The sequence below is a fragment of the Saccoglossus kowalevskii genome, chromosome 16 (genome assembly GCF_978046115.1).
Source record: "Saccoglossus kowalevskii chromosome 16, keSacKowa6.1, whole genome shotgun sequence".
NCBI lineage: Eukaryota > Metazoa > Hemichordata > Enteropneusta > Harrimaniidae > Saccoglossus > Saccoglossus kowalevskii.
The window spans coordinates 27381514-27400469 of NC_140656.1; the positions used below are offsets into that span (position 1 = coordinate 27381514).

Consider the following 18956-nt stretch of genomic DNA (forward strand, 5'->3'; position numbering starts at 1 on the left):
GTAAAAGCACTAAATCATAATTTTTAGCTCCGCTGTCGACTTTGTCGAGCGGAGCTTATCATATGAGTGATTGTCCGTCGTCGTCATCCGTCGTCCATGTCAATGTTTTACTTTTTCGACTTCTTCTTGAAAACTACAAGCCTGAATGCTTTGATACTTGGTGTATATGTACCTTGGGTAGACCTCTCTTAGGTTTGTTCATTTCATGTTGATATCTTCAATTCTTTAATTTTGGTGAATATTTTTGTCATTTTTGGTAAAAAGTGATATTTTCGACTTCTTGTTAAAAACCGCAAGTGCAATTGCTTTGATATTACATATATAGGTACTACATGTGGACCTCTCTCAGATTTGTTCATTTTGTAATGATATCTTTAATTCTCTAATTTTGGTGAATATTTTTGTCATTTTTGGTAAAAAGTGATATTTTCGACTTCTTGTTAAAAACCGCAAGTCCAATTGCTTTGATACTACATATATAGGTACTACATGTGGACCTCTCTCAGATTTGTTCATTTCGTGATGATATCTTCAATTCTCTAATTTTGGTGAATATTTTTGTAATTTTTGGTAAAAAGTGATATTTTCGACTTCTTGTTAAAAACCAAAAGTTCAATTGCTTTGATATTACATATATAGATACTACATGTAGACCTTTCTCAGATTTGTTCATTTTGTGATGATATCTTCAATTCTCTAATTTTGGTGAATATTTTTGTCATTTTTGGTAAAAAGTGATATTTTCGACTTCTTGTTAAAAACCGCAAGTGCAATTGCTTTGATATTACATATATAGGTACTACATGTGGACCTCTCTCAGATTTGTTCATTTTGTAATGATATCTTTAATTCTCTAATTTTGGTGAATATTTTTGTCATTTTTGGTAAAAAGTGATATTTTCGACTTCTTGTTAAAAACCGCAAGTCCAATTGCTTTGATACTACATATATAGGTACTACATGTGGACCTCTCTCAGATTTGTTCATTTCGTGATGATATCTTCAATTCTCTAATTTTGGTGAATATTTTTGTAATTTTTGGTAAAAAGTGATATTTTCGACTTCTTGTTAAAAACCAAAAGTTCAATTGCTTTGATATTACATATATAGATACTACATGTAGACCTTTCTCAGATTTGTTCATTTTGTGATGATATCTTCAGTTCTCTAATTTTGGTGAATATTTTTGTCATTTTTGGTAAAAAGTGATATTTTCGACTTCTTGTTGAAAACTGTAAGTCCGATTGCTTTGATATTACATATATAGGTACTACATGTGGACCTCTCTCAGATTTGTTTGTTTTGTGATGATACCTTCAATTCTCTATTTATTTTGGTGAATATTTTTGTAATTTTTGGTAAAAAGTGATATTTTCGACTTCTTGTTAAAAACTGTAAGTCCGATTGCTTTGATACTATTCATATTGTTCATTTTCTAATGATGTCTTCAGTTCTTTAATTGAAATGTGCATTGCTAACAGCGGAGCTATCTCAGCCGATAGGCTGCTTGTTTATAAATCCAACTCCTATTAATGGTTTCAATCTAATCTAATCAGCATCAAATTGATATGTCAGATCACAAAATTTTGTACGGGGACTGTGTCATTTAACAATGACTTGTTTCTACATAATTTGCATAATAATTTAATCAGTTTTCAAGTATTAATCATCTCATTTCAATGAAACCTGGTACATAAATGCTTCAAGACAATACAAGGACCTCATTAGTTCCATATTTATTACCTAATCGCATAATCATTAAATTTTTGGCTTTTCCACCGATTTTTTAAGAATTAATCATCAGAGTTCAGACTGCAACCCACAGATAAAATCAAATATATTTTCTGTATGTATTATAAACTACAATAATGTGGATCACATTGTTTCCACATTGTACATCTCAACTAGCTGACAAATATCAGTTGCCAAGCTTCTTGTTTGAAAAACTAATCTCAAATTTTTCATTTTGAAATGTGCTTCCAATACTCAGCACATGGGAGTTTTTTTTGATTTAATCTTCATCCAACCAAAGATTTATACATTTTGGTAAGACACGATGGGGTGACAGGCGATGAAGATCTCGCATAAATTGAGAAATTGACTTGAATTGTGAGATGATTAGAAAATTTCAAGACAGACATAGATTTATACAAATGAGTAATTATGTGAAAAAAATGGCTAGTGTTCGTCTTACTTTAATAGGCTGTTTCTGTTATGTCCTTGCTTATTCACAAAGCTTGTATTTTTTTTTTTTAATACAGCAATAATCTCACTCTCATTTCTGTGAATACAATACGGTAAACTTTCTCAAGCGTCCACTGTGATGCCATTGCATATGTTAAATTTACATGCGCTTAGATCTTGTGCGATCATTATCTCATATCACTGTACATAAATATCAATAATTTATACTCTTATCTTATGAATTCTTCATCCAACATTTTTTGATTTTCAGCTGAAGAAAGAAAGGGAAAAAGACAAGAGAACTCAAGAAGCTGCCAGGAATAAACCTTCTTCTACCGTATCAGTGGCTCCCAAATCTGATGTACCACCTACAGTCTACAGAGCAGGTGTTGGCAAATACATATCTGCTGCTACTGCCAGGTGATATCATCTATTACATGGTGCAATGAGTACTTGTGTGCTAACTTTCAAATGAATAAGACAATATATTAGAGGAATCAGCTCAAACATAAAAACAATGTGGCTGCTAATTTTCTGAATCTTGAAAAAAATGTGCACCTGTAACCTAATATGCATGATGATCATACAAAGTTTGAATGAAATTGCCCGGTTTATTCTCAAGAAATGGTTCCAGATGCGTTTAAGTATCGGCAAAGTTAATGACCAAAATGGTCGCCAGTCAGCCATATTTGATCAAATAATAATGAAAATCTACATGCATATATAATTCATCATACATGGTTGTTGTGTTAAATTTGAATGAGATCAATCAAAGCATGCACACACAAAACCAAAATTTATAATCCCTGATTTCAGACTTTGTTCAAAAAAGGGAACAATAAACTATGAAAAATAACGTTGACTTGGATTTAATTTTTTTTTTTCTATCAACATTATTTAATATCACAACTACAATTGATAAGTTTAACCTTTATTAGATAATTCTTTTGAGTACATACATTAAAGATTAGTTTAGATTGACAAAATCTAAAATCTGATGTGTTTGATGATGAGAATTAAAACCTTTTTGTTGACTTAATATTGCTTGATTCACATAATTCATGTAAACATGCGTCTCACAAAGCTGCTTACAGTGTTTCATTATCTTCACAGTGCCAGCAAGAAGTCAACAGAAGAAGAATCTACAAAATCCCAATCTAAGAAGAAGTCAAAAGGTGGATTTGGTGATTTCAGCTCATGGTAGAAGACTTTAAAACACTGTCAGGAGCATGTCTTAGCTTGTTTCATTGGCTCCCAGCATCCATGGCTTATGTACATCAGATCAGAACCATTGTAGGATTACAGAATATACATGCCTTAAATAAAGGCCCTGATGATTGTCCCTGGGAGTGATGTTTTATACCCCAAGACTATTCTGATAAACATTATGAGCTATTTGGTCATCGTTATTTTCACTGTCACCAGAAAACTGTATGTAAAATGTGAAATTATTGCTAGCAGAAATGTTTGGATGATTTGATAACCCTGGCAATTGACTAAGTCATGTGACTTCTTTTCTAAAAATTTCACTTCACTTTCCTTTTCTGTTAATAATAGTGTAAGCTGCTTTGATATCAGAAATTTTTCATGAATCATGGAAATATTGACAGCATTGAAGATTTCTCTGAGGTCTTTGAATCGGTGTCAAAGTAAACTGATCAGGAAAACCGCTCTCTCTATCATTCTCTCTTGCAATATTCCTAGAAACATTGACAGCAGTGTTAATGACTTTGCCTGCACCGATAGGAATGTAAGAACACAATTGCATATTAAAAGCCCCACTATAATAATAATAATAATAATTGTTTATTGCATCTTTAGAAATGTACATTTCATTCAGTACATGTATATAGCAATAAAAATATTAATCAATCCAAAAAAATACAAAAATATGTATGACAAAGGTTATGTATGAACAAATGATAATTCTGTGTTAAAATGTAGAATAATTGTAGGATTCAATAATTCCCTATTGTGATATTTCAATCAAAATCTGACTTCATTTTAAATACATGAAAATGGTTTTGTGCAGGAGCACTTGCTTGTTGAAATTGAAACTGCTGAGGCCAAACAACACCTCTTCTGAATATCACAGGAATGTTGCAAGGAAAATTGATCGAGATTGTGGTTTTTCTAATCAGTTTATTTTGGCGCTTACTGTAGGGTAATGAGTCACAGTGACTTTTGCTAGATTTTGAAAAATTATCTCACAAAACCCATGGCCAGTGTGTTGTGTCCTACACAGTCCACAACATCAATATAAATGAATAACCCAATCTATCGGTCATTCAGTTTAATAGTAGTCAAATACGCAGAGATCAGTACCGTAGCAGCTATGTATGTACTATTTTAAGCCTTCCATCTGGTTTTCGACAATAACGATCTGCTTTGTACCAATGTTTCTATCTGTTTTGTGAGATTCGATCGTGGCATGTATGTGTCCCACCCAATGAACAAATTTAAGTTGCATTCTGATGTGTCAGGTACCATCCCCTTTGGCTTCGTTTATTGAAGTCATATCTCTGTCATTTATGTGAGTGCTACTAATTCTCGGGGGCGGACATCTGGGCATTTTCATTGCCTGGCAACCATTACAGTGAAAACAAAGGCCGAAAAGTCTCAGAAAACGGCACTTTTGGTTGTTTAGACTCCCTTGAACAGTGTAACAAGATTACCCCCGCGTGTGCAACATACATGTATATAAATTCGGTTGTTCAGGATTACGATACTTCAAAGTTTAGTTTGTGTTGTTTTCTCGAATTTATCTATTTTCACCGACTCCTCAATTGGTGTTCCACACAGAGCCCATAGAAATACGTGGTACACGTCTTAGCAACGTGGAACGTCTTGTAATGTAGCTCCACCCCTGAGGATAGAGCAAATATGATACATTATTGCTTTGTTGATGAAAACAGATCCACAATCTGCTTATAGGGATTTGAACACTTATTCCAGCCATGCCATTTCACCTTGTCAGTCAAGTTGTGCCTTTAACAATGACTAAATTCTAGTTTGTCGTAAGGGTGCAATCCATGCATAACTGTAACTACAGTAAGGTCCAATTCTACTCGTTGGTAGTACATGTGGTAATTATCCCAAAGGTGAAAAGTAGAGAGAGAGAGAGAGAGAGAGAGGGGTAGTCAATTTATTTATCATTACTAGTTAGATATGTAGCTTTTGCACTGTAAAATTTTTAACTTGTATTTTTTGTCCATTCGTATTAATAATAAAAATAAATATTCATATATATATATATATATATACTGCCAGGGATTTTTTTTTAAACAAGGGTGCAGCGCCCTCATGCCATGGTCATGCGCCCCCTTACCCTGGGGAGCAGATCCTCTGGCAACCATCAAATTCTGATTGACCAGGAATCACATGTGGCTACAGTCTTCAACTGTGACCTGTCTGATAGTAATTTTGGCCCCAAGGAACCTATAGAATGTTCCATTTTAACTTAGAATTATCAAAAACTCCACACCTTGATAGGGAAAACCCTATCTCCCCTACTTAGTGGCACCCCTGAATTGCAGTGCTCCATCTTGCATTTTTTTTCTAGAAAAGACCCTGTACTACTGTTATATTTTCTTCAGAAACCTTGGAATTGAAAGCTTTGTGTACAGATTTTCAAACTGTTCCTAAACTACAAGGTTGATCATCTGGAATGAGTACTGATGTTAACGGTAACTTTCAACAACACATTATCATCCATGTCCTGACCAGGTGACTTGCAAGAAATTTGAAAACTTATATGACGGCAAATAGTTCTAGTCGTGTTATTTTAAGTTTAGTTTCAGGGTGGTAACAAATACTGTGGGAAAATATGTTTCATCAAATCCTCCATCAATGCAATGATCCTATTTATGTGACATTTATTTTTGATTGTCTATAAACTTGTATGCAAGCTTGTATACAAGCTATCTACAGTTGTATCAATCAATACATGAATCCTCAATATTACTATGGAACTTTCTTGTCTACATTCATATTGCAATATTTTTTGTACAAATTCACAAGTCAAGTCAGTGTTGTCATGCATGCATTGGTATATACTTCTTTAAGTGTACACGGTTGTGACAAAAAGATGCGATGTATTGGTTGTATGAAAATCATAACAAAAACATGAATAATGATGATGTGATTTTTATTTGCTGTAAAAACATCCTCCCAAGTTCACTAACAAAGGAATTACAGTTGCCAATAGTTAAGTACAGATTTTGACTGAGACAGTGAGGGGGATTATCAAACTATCAGTTTACCACAACCTTGGCTCTTTGCATGTAAAGTTTAGGAAACTTTCCCTGCACTTTGGTTTTCTGATAAAGGCACTTTCTGGTGGCCTTCTTAGCACACTGTCCATGTTCAGAGATACTTCCTGCATAAATCTGTTGCGAGTTTGAATAAAACTTTGAAGTTGGTGAATTGTTTGTCACACTTTGACACTGTTTTTCCCTCACCTGCCTGGCTTTATAGTTTAGAAATACATCCTGGGTTTTGCTCGGTAGTTGCGAATTGTTGCTTTTTAACTGCACTAGTGTCACCTTAGTCTTGGCTTTATTTTTATTTTGTACATCTTCGTTGTTTTTTTTTGAGTACGTGTACCTAAATGTAGTGGTGTTGGCTTCATCTCCTTTCTGTTTCAGTAATGGTGGAAGTATGCTTCCCTTATGTTGATTGGGTGCGCCGATGACTTTACTTTGTGAAACAGGTCCTTTCCCTTTAACTGAACCAATCATCTTAGATAACTGCTCCTGGGTTTTTGGTCTCAACAGATCTCTGTATTGCCCATATAACACAGGTATTCCAAGTAGCTTGCGTCTCATTTCACGTCGCTTTCTTTCTCTCAATTTTTCTTGTTCTGTTTCGTTCTTTTCTTTCTTCTCTTTGACTTCTGCTTTCTGGTAAATGTTTTTCACTAGGAAACTTTCACCAGCTGCTTTGGTATCCATTATGTTTTGATCACAGAGCTTACTTGCTTGTTTTTTCTTTTCTGCTAACAATTTTGTCATTATGACTCTCGTTTTGGGTTTTGATGCTACTACCTTCTCCATTTTGACAGGTTTTTCTTTTGGGTGAGATGGATTTAGAATAGGCGTACACCGGAGTGCTTTTTCACTGTTCAATACAAACTCATGATAGTGTGCAATATTGGTTTTTTCGGCATTTGTAGCTAAAATAAAAAAAAAAATGTTTATTAACATCTCAATACAAAGAGAAAGAAACATTGGGCGGCAATAAGGACAACTTATTAATTTCTGGTACTATATGCACAAATCCAAGATGCCTTCACAGTTATGTTTGCATCCAAAATATTTTTATTCAATAATAAATCATACTAAATTGTTCTGCTCAAGATGCAATATAAAACAATCATTTAACATACTCAAAAATCCTCTCTAAAGTTATCGACGTTTCCTCTTTAACCACTCAAACCTCAGTGTTATTGCAATAATATTTTAAAACAGGTTGCAATAAGTGAGGTGAGTCAACATTTAATGTACATGATGTGATAACAAAAATGTAAAATGAAACATTAATGCAGATCAAGAAACAATGCATTGAAAAGTGGCTTTAAAGCGCGGTGGTTGTCGCGCAGTGAGTGTTCGAATTTTATGTAAATAAACAACTTATTTTACATGCGTTGTATACGTCGCTATGAGTCTCATATCGAACAGGACGCAGCACGACGACTGCCGCCCTTTAAATAAGAATATGGCTTTCAAGAAAGGAGAGTGCCCTCACACACTGACACCCTACAATGAACATACCGAAATAGATGAACAAAAACCAAACTATACCTGGTGAGTTTGTGACTCTTTTCTTTGGACTTCGTGGAGCTCTAAACATAGAGAAACTTGGTGTTTTTGTAACCAGATTCTCTCCATTACTTTCAAGATACTCGTCAATATCTATTTCTTCTTCGTCGTCATCTTCAATATCCTCAATGCTAATATCTTCATTTGATTGATTTTGGAGTATTGCACATCGAATTTTCTACGAATGTAATTGGTAAAATAATATTATGAAGTAGTATTACAATGTACAGTTTTACTGCTCGTCAAAGTCAAAAACAACATTTGTCAGCCAAAATAACAAAACTACTGTAAAACGTGTCTTTTTCTCGAATTTAGCGAGAGAACTGATTCGCTAATTTAAGATGTCGCTAATGATTTTATTATCAATTCAAAATGGCCGCCAAACATTGAAATCAACAATGACAAGAGAGATTCGCTAAATTAACATTACGCTATTATGTCATTTTACCACAATTTGCTAAAATTGCATGCCGCTTTTTCAACATGTTTTACAGTTTCAATAAAAATTTTCACAAAATGAACAAATCTGGTAGAACTAGAAATATCAACCCTATTACGCAGGTCATTTTCAAGAAAAAGTTGAAAATCAAATTTTTCCTGGATGGATGACGACGCCCGTATAAAAACAGTTTGACCATAGCTAAACAGAAGAGTTAACAAGTTCTGAACACATGCAGAAAAGTTGATAAAATACCTTGATTCTGTCATTTCTGGGATTGTTTTTCATCAACCATGGATGGCGTAGGATTTCATGCGCTTTTAGTCTGGCTAGTGGTTTGACTCTAAGAAGACGACAAACAAGATCCTGACATTCTGAAAATACAATAAAAATACACAAACATAGATTATTTTCAAGAATTTACTCACAGCTAGGCAAGGAGTTACTTTGCTCATCTTCTGATCATATCATACTTGGACGTGGCGTCCTTTTTCTTTTTTTCTTGTTATCTTGATAAAAATGAACTCACCGTTTGTAATCCAAGGCTTAAATTCTAATTTTTGTTTTGTTTGTTCGATTAATGATTTCAAGTTGTTATCGCTGAACGGAAGTTTACCATTCACCATAGCAAACAGAATAATACCTCTGTCAATGAAAAAAGTGAAATTAAGATATGTGTATGAATTACAACTGTTCATCTGCCAAGGATCGAGGCACATCTCATAGTAGAAGGTTTTTGTGGCCACAAATAAATCCCCTTATTATCTGCTGTGTGTGAAATTGTCTTGATTACAAGATCTTATGAAAAATAGAACTGAAATAATCATAGAACAGTGCAACCCCCAACTGTGTTACTTTGCTATGATTTGTTGTGAATCCTAAGATAGTTTATGACCCTTGAGAAATTATTTCGCAATGGTATACACAAGTCTGTAAATACTTTAGTTTTTCTTCACTGTTTAATGTTTCACAATTTTTAGTGACGTCATTTATAACAGATGCTATTGCCTAGAGCATCAAAACAGGGAAATTACATTTCAGTTAAATTTGATATATCACTTACAGACTCCATATATCAGTCAGTTTTCCATCGTAATGCGTCGCTGTTAATATTTCCGGTGCTGCATATGCGTATGAGCCACAAAAGGTCTTCAGTAGATGAGACTTGTTGTTTGGAATGCGAGTAGCAAATCCAAAATCTACAAAACAAGTAACAATACAATTATATAAAAATATAAAAGTTTTATTCATCGTCTTTCCAACATTCATAAATAATAAAAAAATTATTGGTTTTAGATGCACAGCTGCATGCTGGGATACCATACATATTTACTTGTTGATGACAATTTTTGTTACATTTAAAAAAATAAACCTGTATAATCTTTTCCTGATTTTTTTTTTTTTTTATTTTGATCAAGACCTGCGGCCAATAAAAAATTAATTAGAAAGTCAATTTGGTCCAAAATTAATGAATAAACAAAAAAAATGCGTCAAAATTATATAATTGCATTTTTGCACAAAAATGATGGTGTACTAACACATTGTGTCTTATTGCTTCCGTACTGCAGTGTTGTTCACACATAAATAAAACAAGCAATGGAAAACAGTTGTTTTCATCACCAATAGTAAGAGAGAGAAGCTTTTATAATGTAATATATACCTGTAATTTTTATATTCTTATATTCATCCAGTAAAATATTTTCACATTTCAAATCCCTGGAAAATAAAATAATTTTATTTCATTTGTCGTTGTGTAACATTGCATGTTGCCAATACTGCTGATTTTCCCTGTGAGAAGTGCATCTCAGCACACAGAACCAAAACATTACATTTTGTATTCTGGGTCAGTAAAATACAACTTATTTCGGCCAAAGACAAACTCTAGTCATTCACATATATGCACAAGCTACAGCTTTACTAATCAAAATCAAGAGCCACAGTTATTTTTTTTGCATTGTGTATGTATAGAGATTTCAACATTTATTCTAGCCATGTCCCTTGTCAGGTTAATTGCGCACAAAAAGTACTAAATCAAATTCTTTGTTGTAGCTGCCTGTGAGAGCGCACTTCATGTAGCTGCATTATTGTCTACTTCCACTGGTAGTACATGTCAAGTTAGTCACCATCACGGTTATATCACGATTATCATTATCACTCATCATTATCATCACTAAACTGAAGTTGTTGCACAGTGCTTATCTAAATTTTGTTTTAGAATGCTATATACTTTACAAAATACTGGTAATGCATTGTCTTTCTATGCATTTTCATAATTGGGAATAAGAATGAATTACTGTAAAATGACTAATTTTCACTGGGTTTAAATTTCACTGATTTACCATTTCAGGCATATTCAGTGGGTTTTAAATTCACGGTTTTATCATTTAGATAATGTGTTCTATACTAAATTTCACATATTCACTGGGGTCAGCGAAATAAGCAAAATTAAAACCCAGTGAATAATTAACCCCTTTACAGTACTATACTAGTATCTTACCTATGAACCACGTCCAGTTGATGACAGTGCAGAATTCCAGAAACTAATTGTCTAAACAGTCTTCTTGACAGTTCTTCACCAATTCCACCGAGTCCATTCTTGAGGGATGTATTATTGATGAATTCTAACATGTCACCACTTGCGGCAAATTCCATAATAAGATATATTCTCAACTCGGTTCGAAAATATTCATATAACTGAATCTGAGAATAAGTTGTAGTCATTTATGTTATAAACATTATGATGGGAATGTACAATCTAAACATGCATATGAACATAAATTAGGACATAAACAAGGTATTTTCACCCCAAAATAAAAAATGTTGTTGTTCGTTGCTTTTGTTACAGTGCCTTTCATCAAGGCATGAATGTTTTTTCATGGAAATTTATAAAATATTTGAAAATATTTTCCCTGGAAGACCCTCGCATTTAATTTGAAATCAAATCCAAACAATCATGCTTTCCATGATAATACCTATGAGCTTTTGCGAGTTATCTTCAATCACGGCTATGTATTTAATAATGCATTGTAATTAGTCATTTAAAAGACATTTACAAATATTTTATATAAAAAAACATTCATGCCTTCATGGAATTCACTGTATTATCTGTTTTAACAGGGTTAAAACAATTTATGGGTATGTTACAGCAGATTTTGAGCAAGTGCAGATCACTAGAGACATCATTCACATGCTGGTTATAGTAAAAATGTAAACAAATGATGTTACAATGTGATGGCCTATTGGAGATGTGCTTCTAATAGAGCAAATAAGGTAAGTAAATACAAACTACATGTACATAGCAAGAGACATTTTTCAGTCAATAGTGGTGTTCACGTTGAAGATCTCGGCATGTGTGTGTTGGGAACGAGTTGACAAGTGCTGAAAAAAAACTTGATCTTGATCCTGGTGCCCGGGACAAAAACTCGGCATGTACCAAGATTTGCTGCTTGAATGCTCAGCACGAACCAAAATCATAACCTCAGTGGTAAATTTAAGAAAAAATAATTATTTTTTTAATTTTCTTTTGTCGTTCATGTGCACGATGTCTCGTAATAAATACCATAACTGCAAATGGCTATAATTTCAATATAGCAATTACTATTATCATCATACGAGTACAGTTTTCCATGTTTGGGTCAAATAACAGATAGAAGAATGAGGGCTTGATTTTGGCATGAGTCAAGTGGGTCCCAAGTCGAGTGGGTCCTGACTAATGTGAACACAACTGCTGTAATCCCTCTGAAAACACAAAGGATTACAAATTTCGGCATGTGCTGAGTTCCCATAAAGGGAACATAGCAAATGAATGTGATAATTCCTTTGTTTGTTTAAAACAAACAATAGAGGGCAGTGTAACATGATAGTTCCGCAGATTCCTATTGCAGATACAGCTTCGTGTTGAACATACGAAACTACTTGGCGCCAAACAATATTCTCAGTTTAATATCATTATATTTATACAACATATCAACCTTATTTCGTCTTTCAACTTACCAGGTTTTCGTGTCTATATGTTGTTTTTAAAGCTTCGATTTCTCTTGGCATAAATTTATTAATGTAGTCTGGAGGTGCGTCTTTTCGGCATATAATTTTGATGGCAACCTACAAAAAATAAATGAATGAAATTTTGCAGTTTTAAATATGTACGAACACAGTCATACGGAGAGTCAGAAATTCGTGTTATCGGGTACAAAAGCTCACCATGGAGTTTCCTTTTCTTGAAAGGTCGTTCGTCAGCTTTGCATTTCTCACTATCTTGGACTCTGAAGCATATGCTAGCTTCACTTTGGCGTAAGCACCGCTGCCCAACGTCTTGTCCGTCAATTCGTATCCATGGCGTCGACATTCTTCCACTTCAGTGCTGGCACAAGGGAAATACTTCTCCTCATAGGTGTACGTTTGCAGAGCCATCGCGATTTTATTCTCGTTTTATTCTCCGATACGAACTACTGATGCTTGAAATGCAGCCTATTCCAGGGTCGTCGGGTCACGAGAAACGCGGAAAAATGTCATTCTTGCAGAGAAACGGTCACTGTTTACGGTACGCGAAATCCGTCGTCTTCCGTTCTACCATTTCTGTACCATTGATGACGTAAATGTTCTATTTCACGTTCTTTGCAGGCAGAATCGCATTGACGCTGCAGTTCGGCGTCTTCTACACCGATCTGACGCTTATTCGAACGTTTCGAAGTCAATCGTCGATTGCCACGTATTTTACGGATACATGTATATTAAATCGTTTCAGAGACCTGTTTACTAAATAATGATAAATGAAACTTAGAAAACTTGTAAGAACAAACTGGGCCCAAATTGCGCAAATTGCAATAAGTTTACGCTACTAGAGTCTGGTTCGGATGGAGTTCTACGCGTGATTTTATTGCGCTCAAGGACGTTCTATTTTCGAACTAGTTGAAACCGGAAATAACGCAACTACTTTCGAACTTCAAACTCAAATTTGATTATCGTTATTATGTGTTAGTTTCTGTTGTTTCAAAGATTGAATTATGTATGACAATAATATTTCACTCTATAAACAATGTTTCACTAAAATGTGTGATTCAAAGGCAACCCAAATTGTAAAAAGCAATATCAAGTTCCGCGTATAAACACTGTTGTAAAGAGACGGCGGAGCGGAATTTTAGCCAAAATCAGCTAGTAAGGCGTCATATGACACAGAAGATAATATTTGGTAATCGTCGTCCTAAATAACTAATTACAAAAACATGAGATTTGACAGTTTAGCCAATCATCTATGAGTAAAGTTTTTGAATACGTAAAAACAAATCATGACCACAATATGCCCTGTGGTGGCGCCTATGTGTCTGTTCGTCTTGCACGTTTTCGAGAGAAGACTGTGTTGGATGTTAAAATATTGGACAAATACTTATAATGTGGTTGACAGTAATTCGCATGGCACATCGCGCAGTGCGTACGCCCATTCCTGGTAGACAGTGGTCAGGGTAAGAAAACGTTTCTGTCCGGGTTTTCTACTGAGACTGTTCATTCAGGGGCGAACCAATGTGTTTATTGAAGAACATGTGCGGGGATCTCGTAATAATGTGCTCCGCGAGCCTAGCCTAGTCTTCGAGTAAAATAGAAAGTGTTGTTGATTTTACGTTTGTCATATATGTCATTCAGGGATTTAGTTGTCCAAAATTTAGCGTCATGGGACATTTCTAATTTTTTGCCGTATATTTTGGGTTTGCAATGTAGAACAGTAAGTAAGTATTGCCTTTATTGAAATCATATCCTGTTCAGGATCTGGATTTTTAAAATACAATAAAGTTTCAAATACATACAGAATGGCAAGACGAAAAATACAAATGAAGGCATAGTGAAAAAATAATAAAATCAAATAAAAACGGAGAACAAGAAATGGTTAGAAAAAACAAAACAGAAAAGGTATCTTAATAAGTTATATTAATTATAAAGCAGCTGGTATTTTTTGTTTATGAGTGTCATTTCTTAAATTGAAGCACTCAAAGATATATTTTGCCAAATGAATTAGTGATTGTTTATCTTTTGTTTTTAGAATGTCTACAGTGTTTTTAATATCAGATTTGTCAATTGCTGTAATGACCTTTGTGGTATGGAGGAACTTGTTTCTTAAATCAGCATAGAGAGAACATTTTAATAGAAAATGGCTTTCATCTTCTATTTGTTTTTCCTGACAGTAGTGGCATTTTCTCTCTTCTACTGTTTGGTTGATGTATCTTCCTGCCTCAATCTGCAATTTGTGTGCACTGATCCTTAGCTTAGTTAGAGCAGATCTGTGCGATGGGTTTTAACATCTTCCAGATATTTGTCAAAATCGAAATTATGTTTTATCATTCTATAAGTTCTTAATTTATTTTTGCGATTTTTACCTTTGTTATCATTATATAGTGTCTCTTTAAAATGATTTTTGAACATTGATTTTAGATTGCTCTCAAGGGATGTAATGATTGTTTTTTATCAGCTGTCACAGTATCCAACATATGGTCCATGTTTGTAATAATAAATATGTTTTTAGCGTGGGACACCCAATTTTTTATCCCCTTTGAGCCCATATCTTTACCTAGTCTGAAGGCCTCATAGATTAAAGTGTTACATGGTTTGTCAGAAATTCTGAGCCAATATTTTATTGTCTGTACAATGCTTGAGAAGGCAAGAGGATATCTTCCTAATTCCAGAAGGCAAGCTATATTTGATGCTTTGCAGTTAACTTTTAACAGAAATTTGCAAAATTTACTGTGTAGTTTTTCCATAGGTAAATTAAAGTTGGACAGATTTTTTATATTAATATTTTCATTTGACCATATTTCACAGCAGTACAGCAACACTGGTTCAATTACAGAGTCAAACATTTTGAGATATATTTTAATAGGGATGTTTGTTTCGGAAAATAATTGTTGCTTTAACTTGAAACATGCTTTCATAGCTCTGTTTGCGAGATCTTCCTGTGCTTTATAAAATAAAGTAATGCGCCAGCCAATGGGGAGTTCCTTGGAGCTCCTCACCCTTAACTTGAACCCTAACCTTCCAGCCTCCAATGTATCATTATACCCCTCCAAATAATTATTAGTCAAAAACGGGTACATGTATATACAATTGAAATGGAGAAGGGACAGTTACATTTGTAGGATTAGAGTTATGGGCGAGGGGGACCTAAGGAACTTTTACCGTAACCATGATGTCATAGCCGATCTTGCCCGATGTTTGATCCCAAAGTTATTTTCAATAGTTTATTAACCCGAATTATTGCGAGCCACAGGGGCTGCTGTAACATAACCCCATACTTGCCCCATAACACCTGAGGTGGGAGGGGTTGGGGTTTTCAATGACTGGCACATAAATTCAAAGCTAAACCATTTAATAGGCTCATTTTCTGTAATAACAAATTGTCCACTGATCATCTAAATCACTGGTCCATTGATAAATTCTTCTAGCTCTGAAAAGGGTGTATGCTTGGATGTATATGATGAGAAGGTTTTTTGCAAGGCCGTTGTTTGCTTACTGATCACCTATGGGATTATTTGTCCATCATTTTAACATATCAAAGACACAGTGATCAGACAGGATGTGATGTATGTAGAAATGTCCCCAGATGCTCATGCGAATAGAAGCGTTTTAGTCGGCTCCCATCTTTAGTGGAAAAAAAGATGAAAATCACAAACCTAGCATTAGTAGTTACTGTGGAATACTTTATTTTAGCTGGAATTAATTTTCACTGAAATGGCTTTTTGGACGTTTTACTTGGAATTTATTTTCACTGATTTTTGAGTATATTTGCTAGATTTTATTTTCACGGAATCATCCCTTCAGCGAAAATAGCAAAAATAAATTCCAAGCAAAAATAAAGTATTCTACAGTAAGAGAATTTTGCCTGTGATAGCACACAGCTTATGAAACAGTCACTGGTTGCTCTAGAACAGCTTTTTCATTTCATCACTGCTCAATTTCATAAGTGGTGTACATTTTGGCTACAGTCATTAAAGATTGCTGGTCTTCTTGACTATCTTGTATGTTATGTACTTATGATGATGTGTATTTATTTTAGTTTAAGTTGAGAGTTACCTATAATAACAGCCAGTACCATAGAAAACTGCTCAGGAAAATGTCATTCACTTTATCAATTTCTCTTGCATCATTCTAATATTGCTAAGAACATATTTGCTAGCAGTGATTTGTTCCAACTGGACTTTTAATCCAAACAACCCGACACTTTTGAACACAACAATTTTCAAATAAAAATCAAATTCAAAATATGAAAACGATGAGTCCTACGAGTATTCTGCATTTCAACATAGTGAATTAATATTTCAACACTCCATGGTTGAAGGCAATGTAATAAAAAACGCTGACCACGTTCCTCGAAATATTACAAGGGAGAGTGATAGCGCTTCCTGATTGGTTTATTTCATTAGTGCCCACTATAATTCACCTACTGTTGAAGCCCTCACATCTAACTTAAAAATTCTATAAAAACTAATGCAGAATTTTCACCTTTCTTTGCAGTAAACATCGTCGACCAATTGTTATGACGAAGTGGAGGATACGAAATACGGTTAATAGATTGGAAAGACAAGCTGAAAATGATAGACTAATCAGTAAACCGTTTCTTACTCAAGTAAGTACACAAAGTAACTTTTGAAATTTAACCTAATATGGAAAGACTGCCGTTTGGGCTTTTTATTTTTTATTATGTCGGTAGTTCTTTAATGTTTTTGTAACCATGAAAAATAGTTATTGTACTGATTTGTGACATAAAATAAGTTCTATGTAGTTGAAAAAATACAAGCTATGCATCAGATTTTAACTAGATTGCGGATAGTCTACAGTCTACTTTTATAATAGCAAAATGTGATATGAAGGCATTTGCTATGGAAACCCCCATCTGACTCGATTGGTTTGGTGCCCATGTAATTTTCTTCTCAGTTTAATTTAAGAAGTTTTAGTCTTTAAATTCATTGTGAAATCACCATAAAAGATATAGTGTGATATAAAAATATTTGGCTACCTTAAATATCATCACCCCCTATTATGAAATAGGGGGCGCTGTACCCTTTTTTCCAATTACAAAAAGGCCTTATTCAAAGCATTAATTATTATGGTCATTTCCCTTATCCTCAATCAGAAGTCTTTGGCATCATGAATATTAATGGGACCATTTTACCACAAGTAAACACAACTTTCTCTATTACAATATCCCACACAGGAAGAAGAGTATGGACACGCTCTAAAAAGGAAAATAATAGCAAGGGCCGAACTTCATGAAGTGCGGAAACAGACATTGCCAGAACACAAACGAATGGAAGATCATTTTGAACATTTAAATGTACACAAGAATTGGGGTCATGAGTGATGTACATTTGCATGCTGGGAAAAATGCAGTCCTGTATAGGGTTTAGATTATTAGCCAGGTTTATTTTTGCCAGTGAAACCCAGCAAAGTTAGAATGTGTTGTTTTCTCCTCCAACCAGTGAATGTTTTTCCCTTTACAGGGATTAAAATGATTATACTCTGTACAGGAATATTGTGCTGTCATGGCAACGAACGGAAGATGTGTAGGTGTGAACATTTCCATATATGGAGGGAGGACATAGATTGAATTTCCCTCTCAAATGCTAGACAAAAAATATTAATCATCTCAAATTCTTGTAATGGCAGATTGGGTAGTCCAGTATATCATTTTCCCCTCTGAGTTTTCATCCATGTCAAGTGTAAATTAATAATTTCAATAAAATTTATACAAGAAATAAATTGCTGTACCAGCATTATTTTTTTTTAACCTTTAGTAATTGCAGAAGCCATGAGAAAGGAGCTTGCAACTATATACTATTTTGTTTCAATGAGATACAAGTTGATATATTTAACTTGTAGTTATTTTAGAGCATCCATTTTACGAAGTTTAATTGAAATCCAATGAGTGGTTCTTGAAATATTGGAACATGTGTACATACCACAGTCACTTGGGGGCTGAAAATCAATAAATACTAATTTTCAACAAAAAAATCATCCGCTATACGTATATAAATAAACAAGTTGTGAAACACGGCACCGAGTAAATCGACACCCTGTCGGTTTCAAATGTCGATTTCTTACCTTAAAATGCGAAACAAAAATTGCAGAGGGGGTCAGGTGTTAATAACCATTGTTCATAATCGCTAACTTGGTTTTATTCAAAACGGCACAAATCGCGAGTTTTCTGGTGATATCCGACAATTTCATGATCGAAAATGGCCAGCAGCCAGAATCAAGGGGGATTCGCGCAGAGTTATGGGTAAATCAAGTGCGCATACTCATTTTCAGCCAATCAGGCGTGCCGTAACAGCGAGTATTTCCTTGATTTACCCAGATTCTGGCTGCTGGCCATTTTCATTCATGAAATCGTCGGATATCGTCAGAAAACGCGGGATTTGTGCAGTTTTGAATAAAACCAAGTTAGCAATTATGAACAATGGTTATTAACGTAACACCTGATCCCCTCTAAAATTTTTGTTTCGCATTTTAAGGTAAGAAATCGACATTTGAAA

General features: G+C 34.3%; 2 protein-coding genes across 2 annotated transcripts in view; both read left to right on the top strand.

The window, feature by feature from the left end:
- The window catches only part of LOC100378182 (RING-type E3 ubiquitin-protein ligase PPIL2-like), a 37380-nt gene extending 31943 nt beyond the window's left edge, over positions 1-5437 (top strand). The window contains exons 17-18 of the mRNA XM_002738441.4: positions 2456-2604; positions 3298-5437. Coding sequence (XP_002738487.2) covers positions 2456-2604; positions 3298-3388 — 240 coding nt within the window. The 3' untranslated portion in view covers positions 3389-5437. The remainder of the gene's footprint in view (positions 1-2455; positions 2605-3297) is intronic.
- Positions 5438-13742: 8305 nt separating this feature from the next.
- Positions 13743-17956, top strand: LOC100374887 (large ribosomal subunit protein mL63-like). The gene is made up of 3 exons (XM_002738421.4): positions 13743-13901; positions 16939-17050; positions 17639-17956. Exons 1-3 carry the CDS (start codon positions 13831-13833, stop codon positions 17783-17785), a joined length of 330 nt encoding a protein of 109 aa, XP_002738467.1. The 5' UTR covers positions 13743-13830; the 3' UTR covers positions 17786-17956.
- The last annotated feature ends 1000 nt before the right edge of the window (positions 17957-18956 follow it).

Excerpts from the sequence above, each read along its gene's own strand:
- LOC100374887 (XM_002738421.4), top strand. The coding sequence starts at position 13,831 with ATGTGGTTGACAGTAATTCGCATGGCACATCGCGCAGTGCGTACGCCC. Across the intron at positions 13,902-16,938 it reads CCTGGTAGACAGTGGTCAGG|TAAACATCGTCGACCAATTG; the intron begins GTAAGAAAACGT and ends CTTTCTTTGCAG. Across the intron at positions 17,051-17,638 it reads GTAAACCGTTTCTTACTCAA|GAAGAAGAGTATGGACACGC; the intron begins GTAAGTACACAA and ends TATCCCACACAG.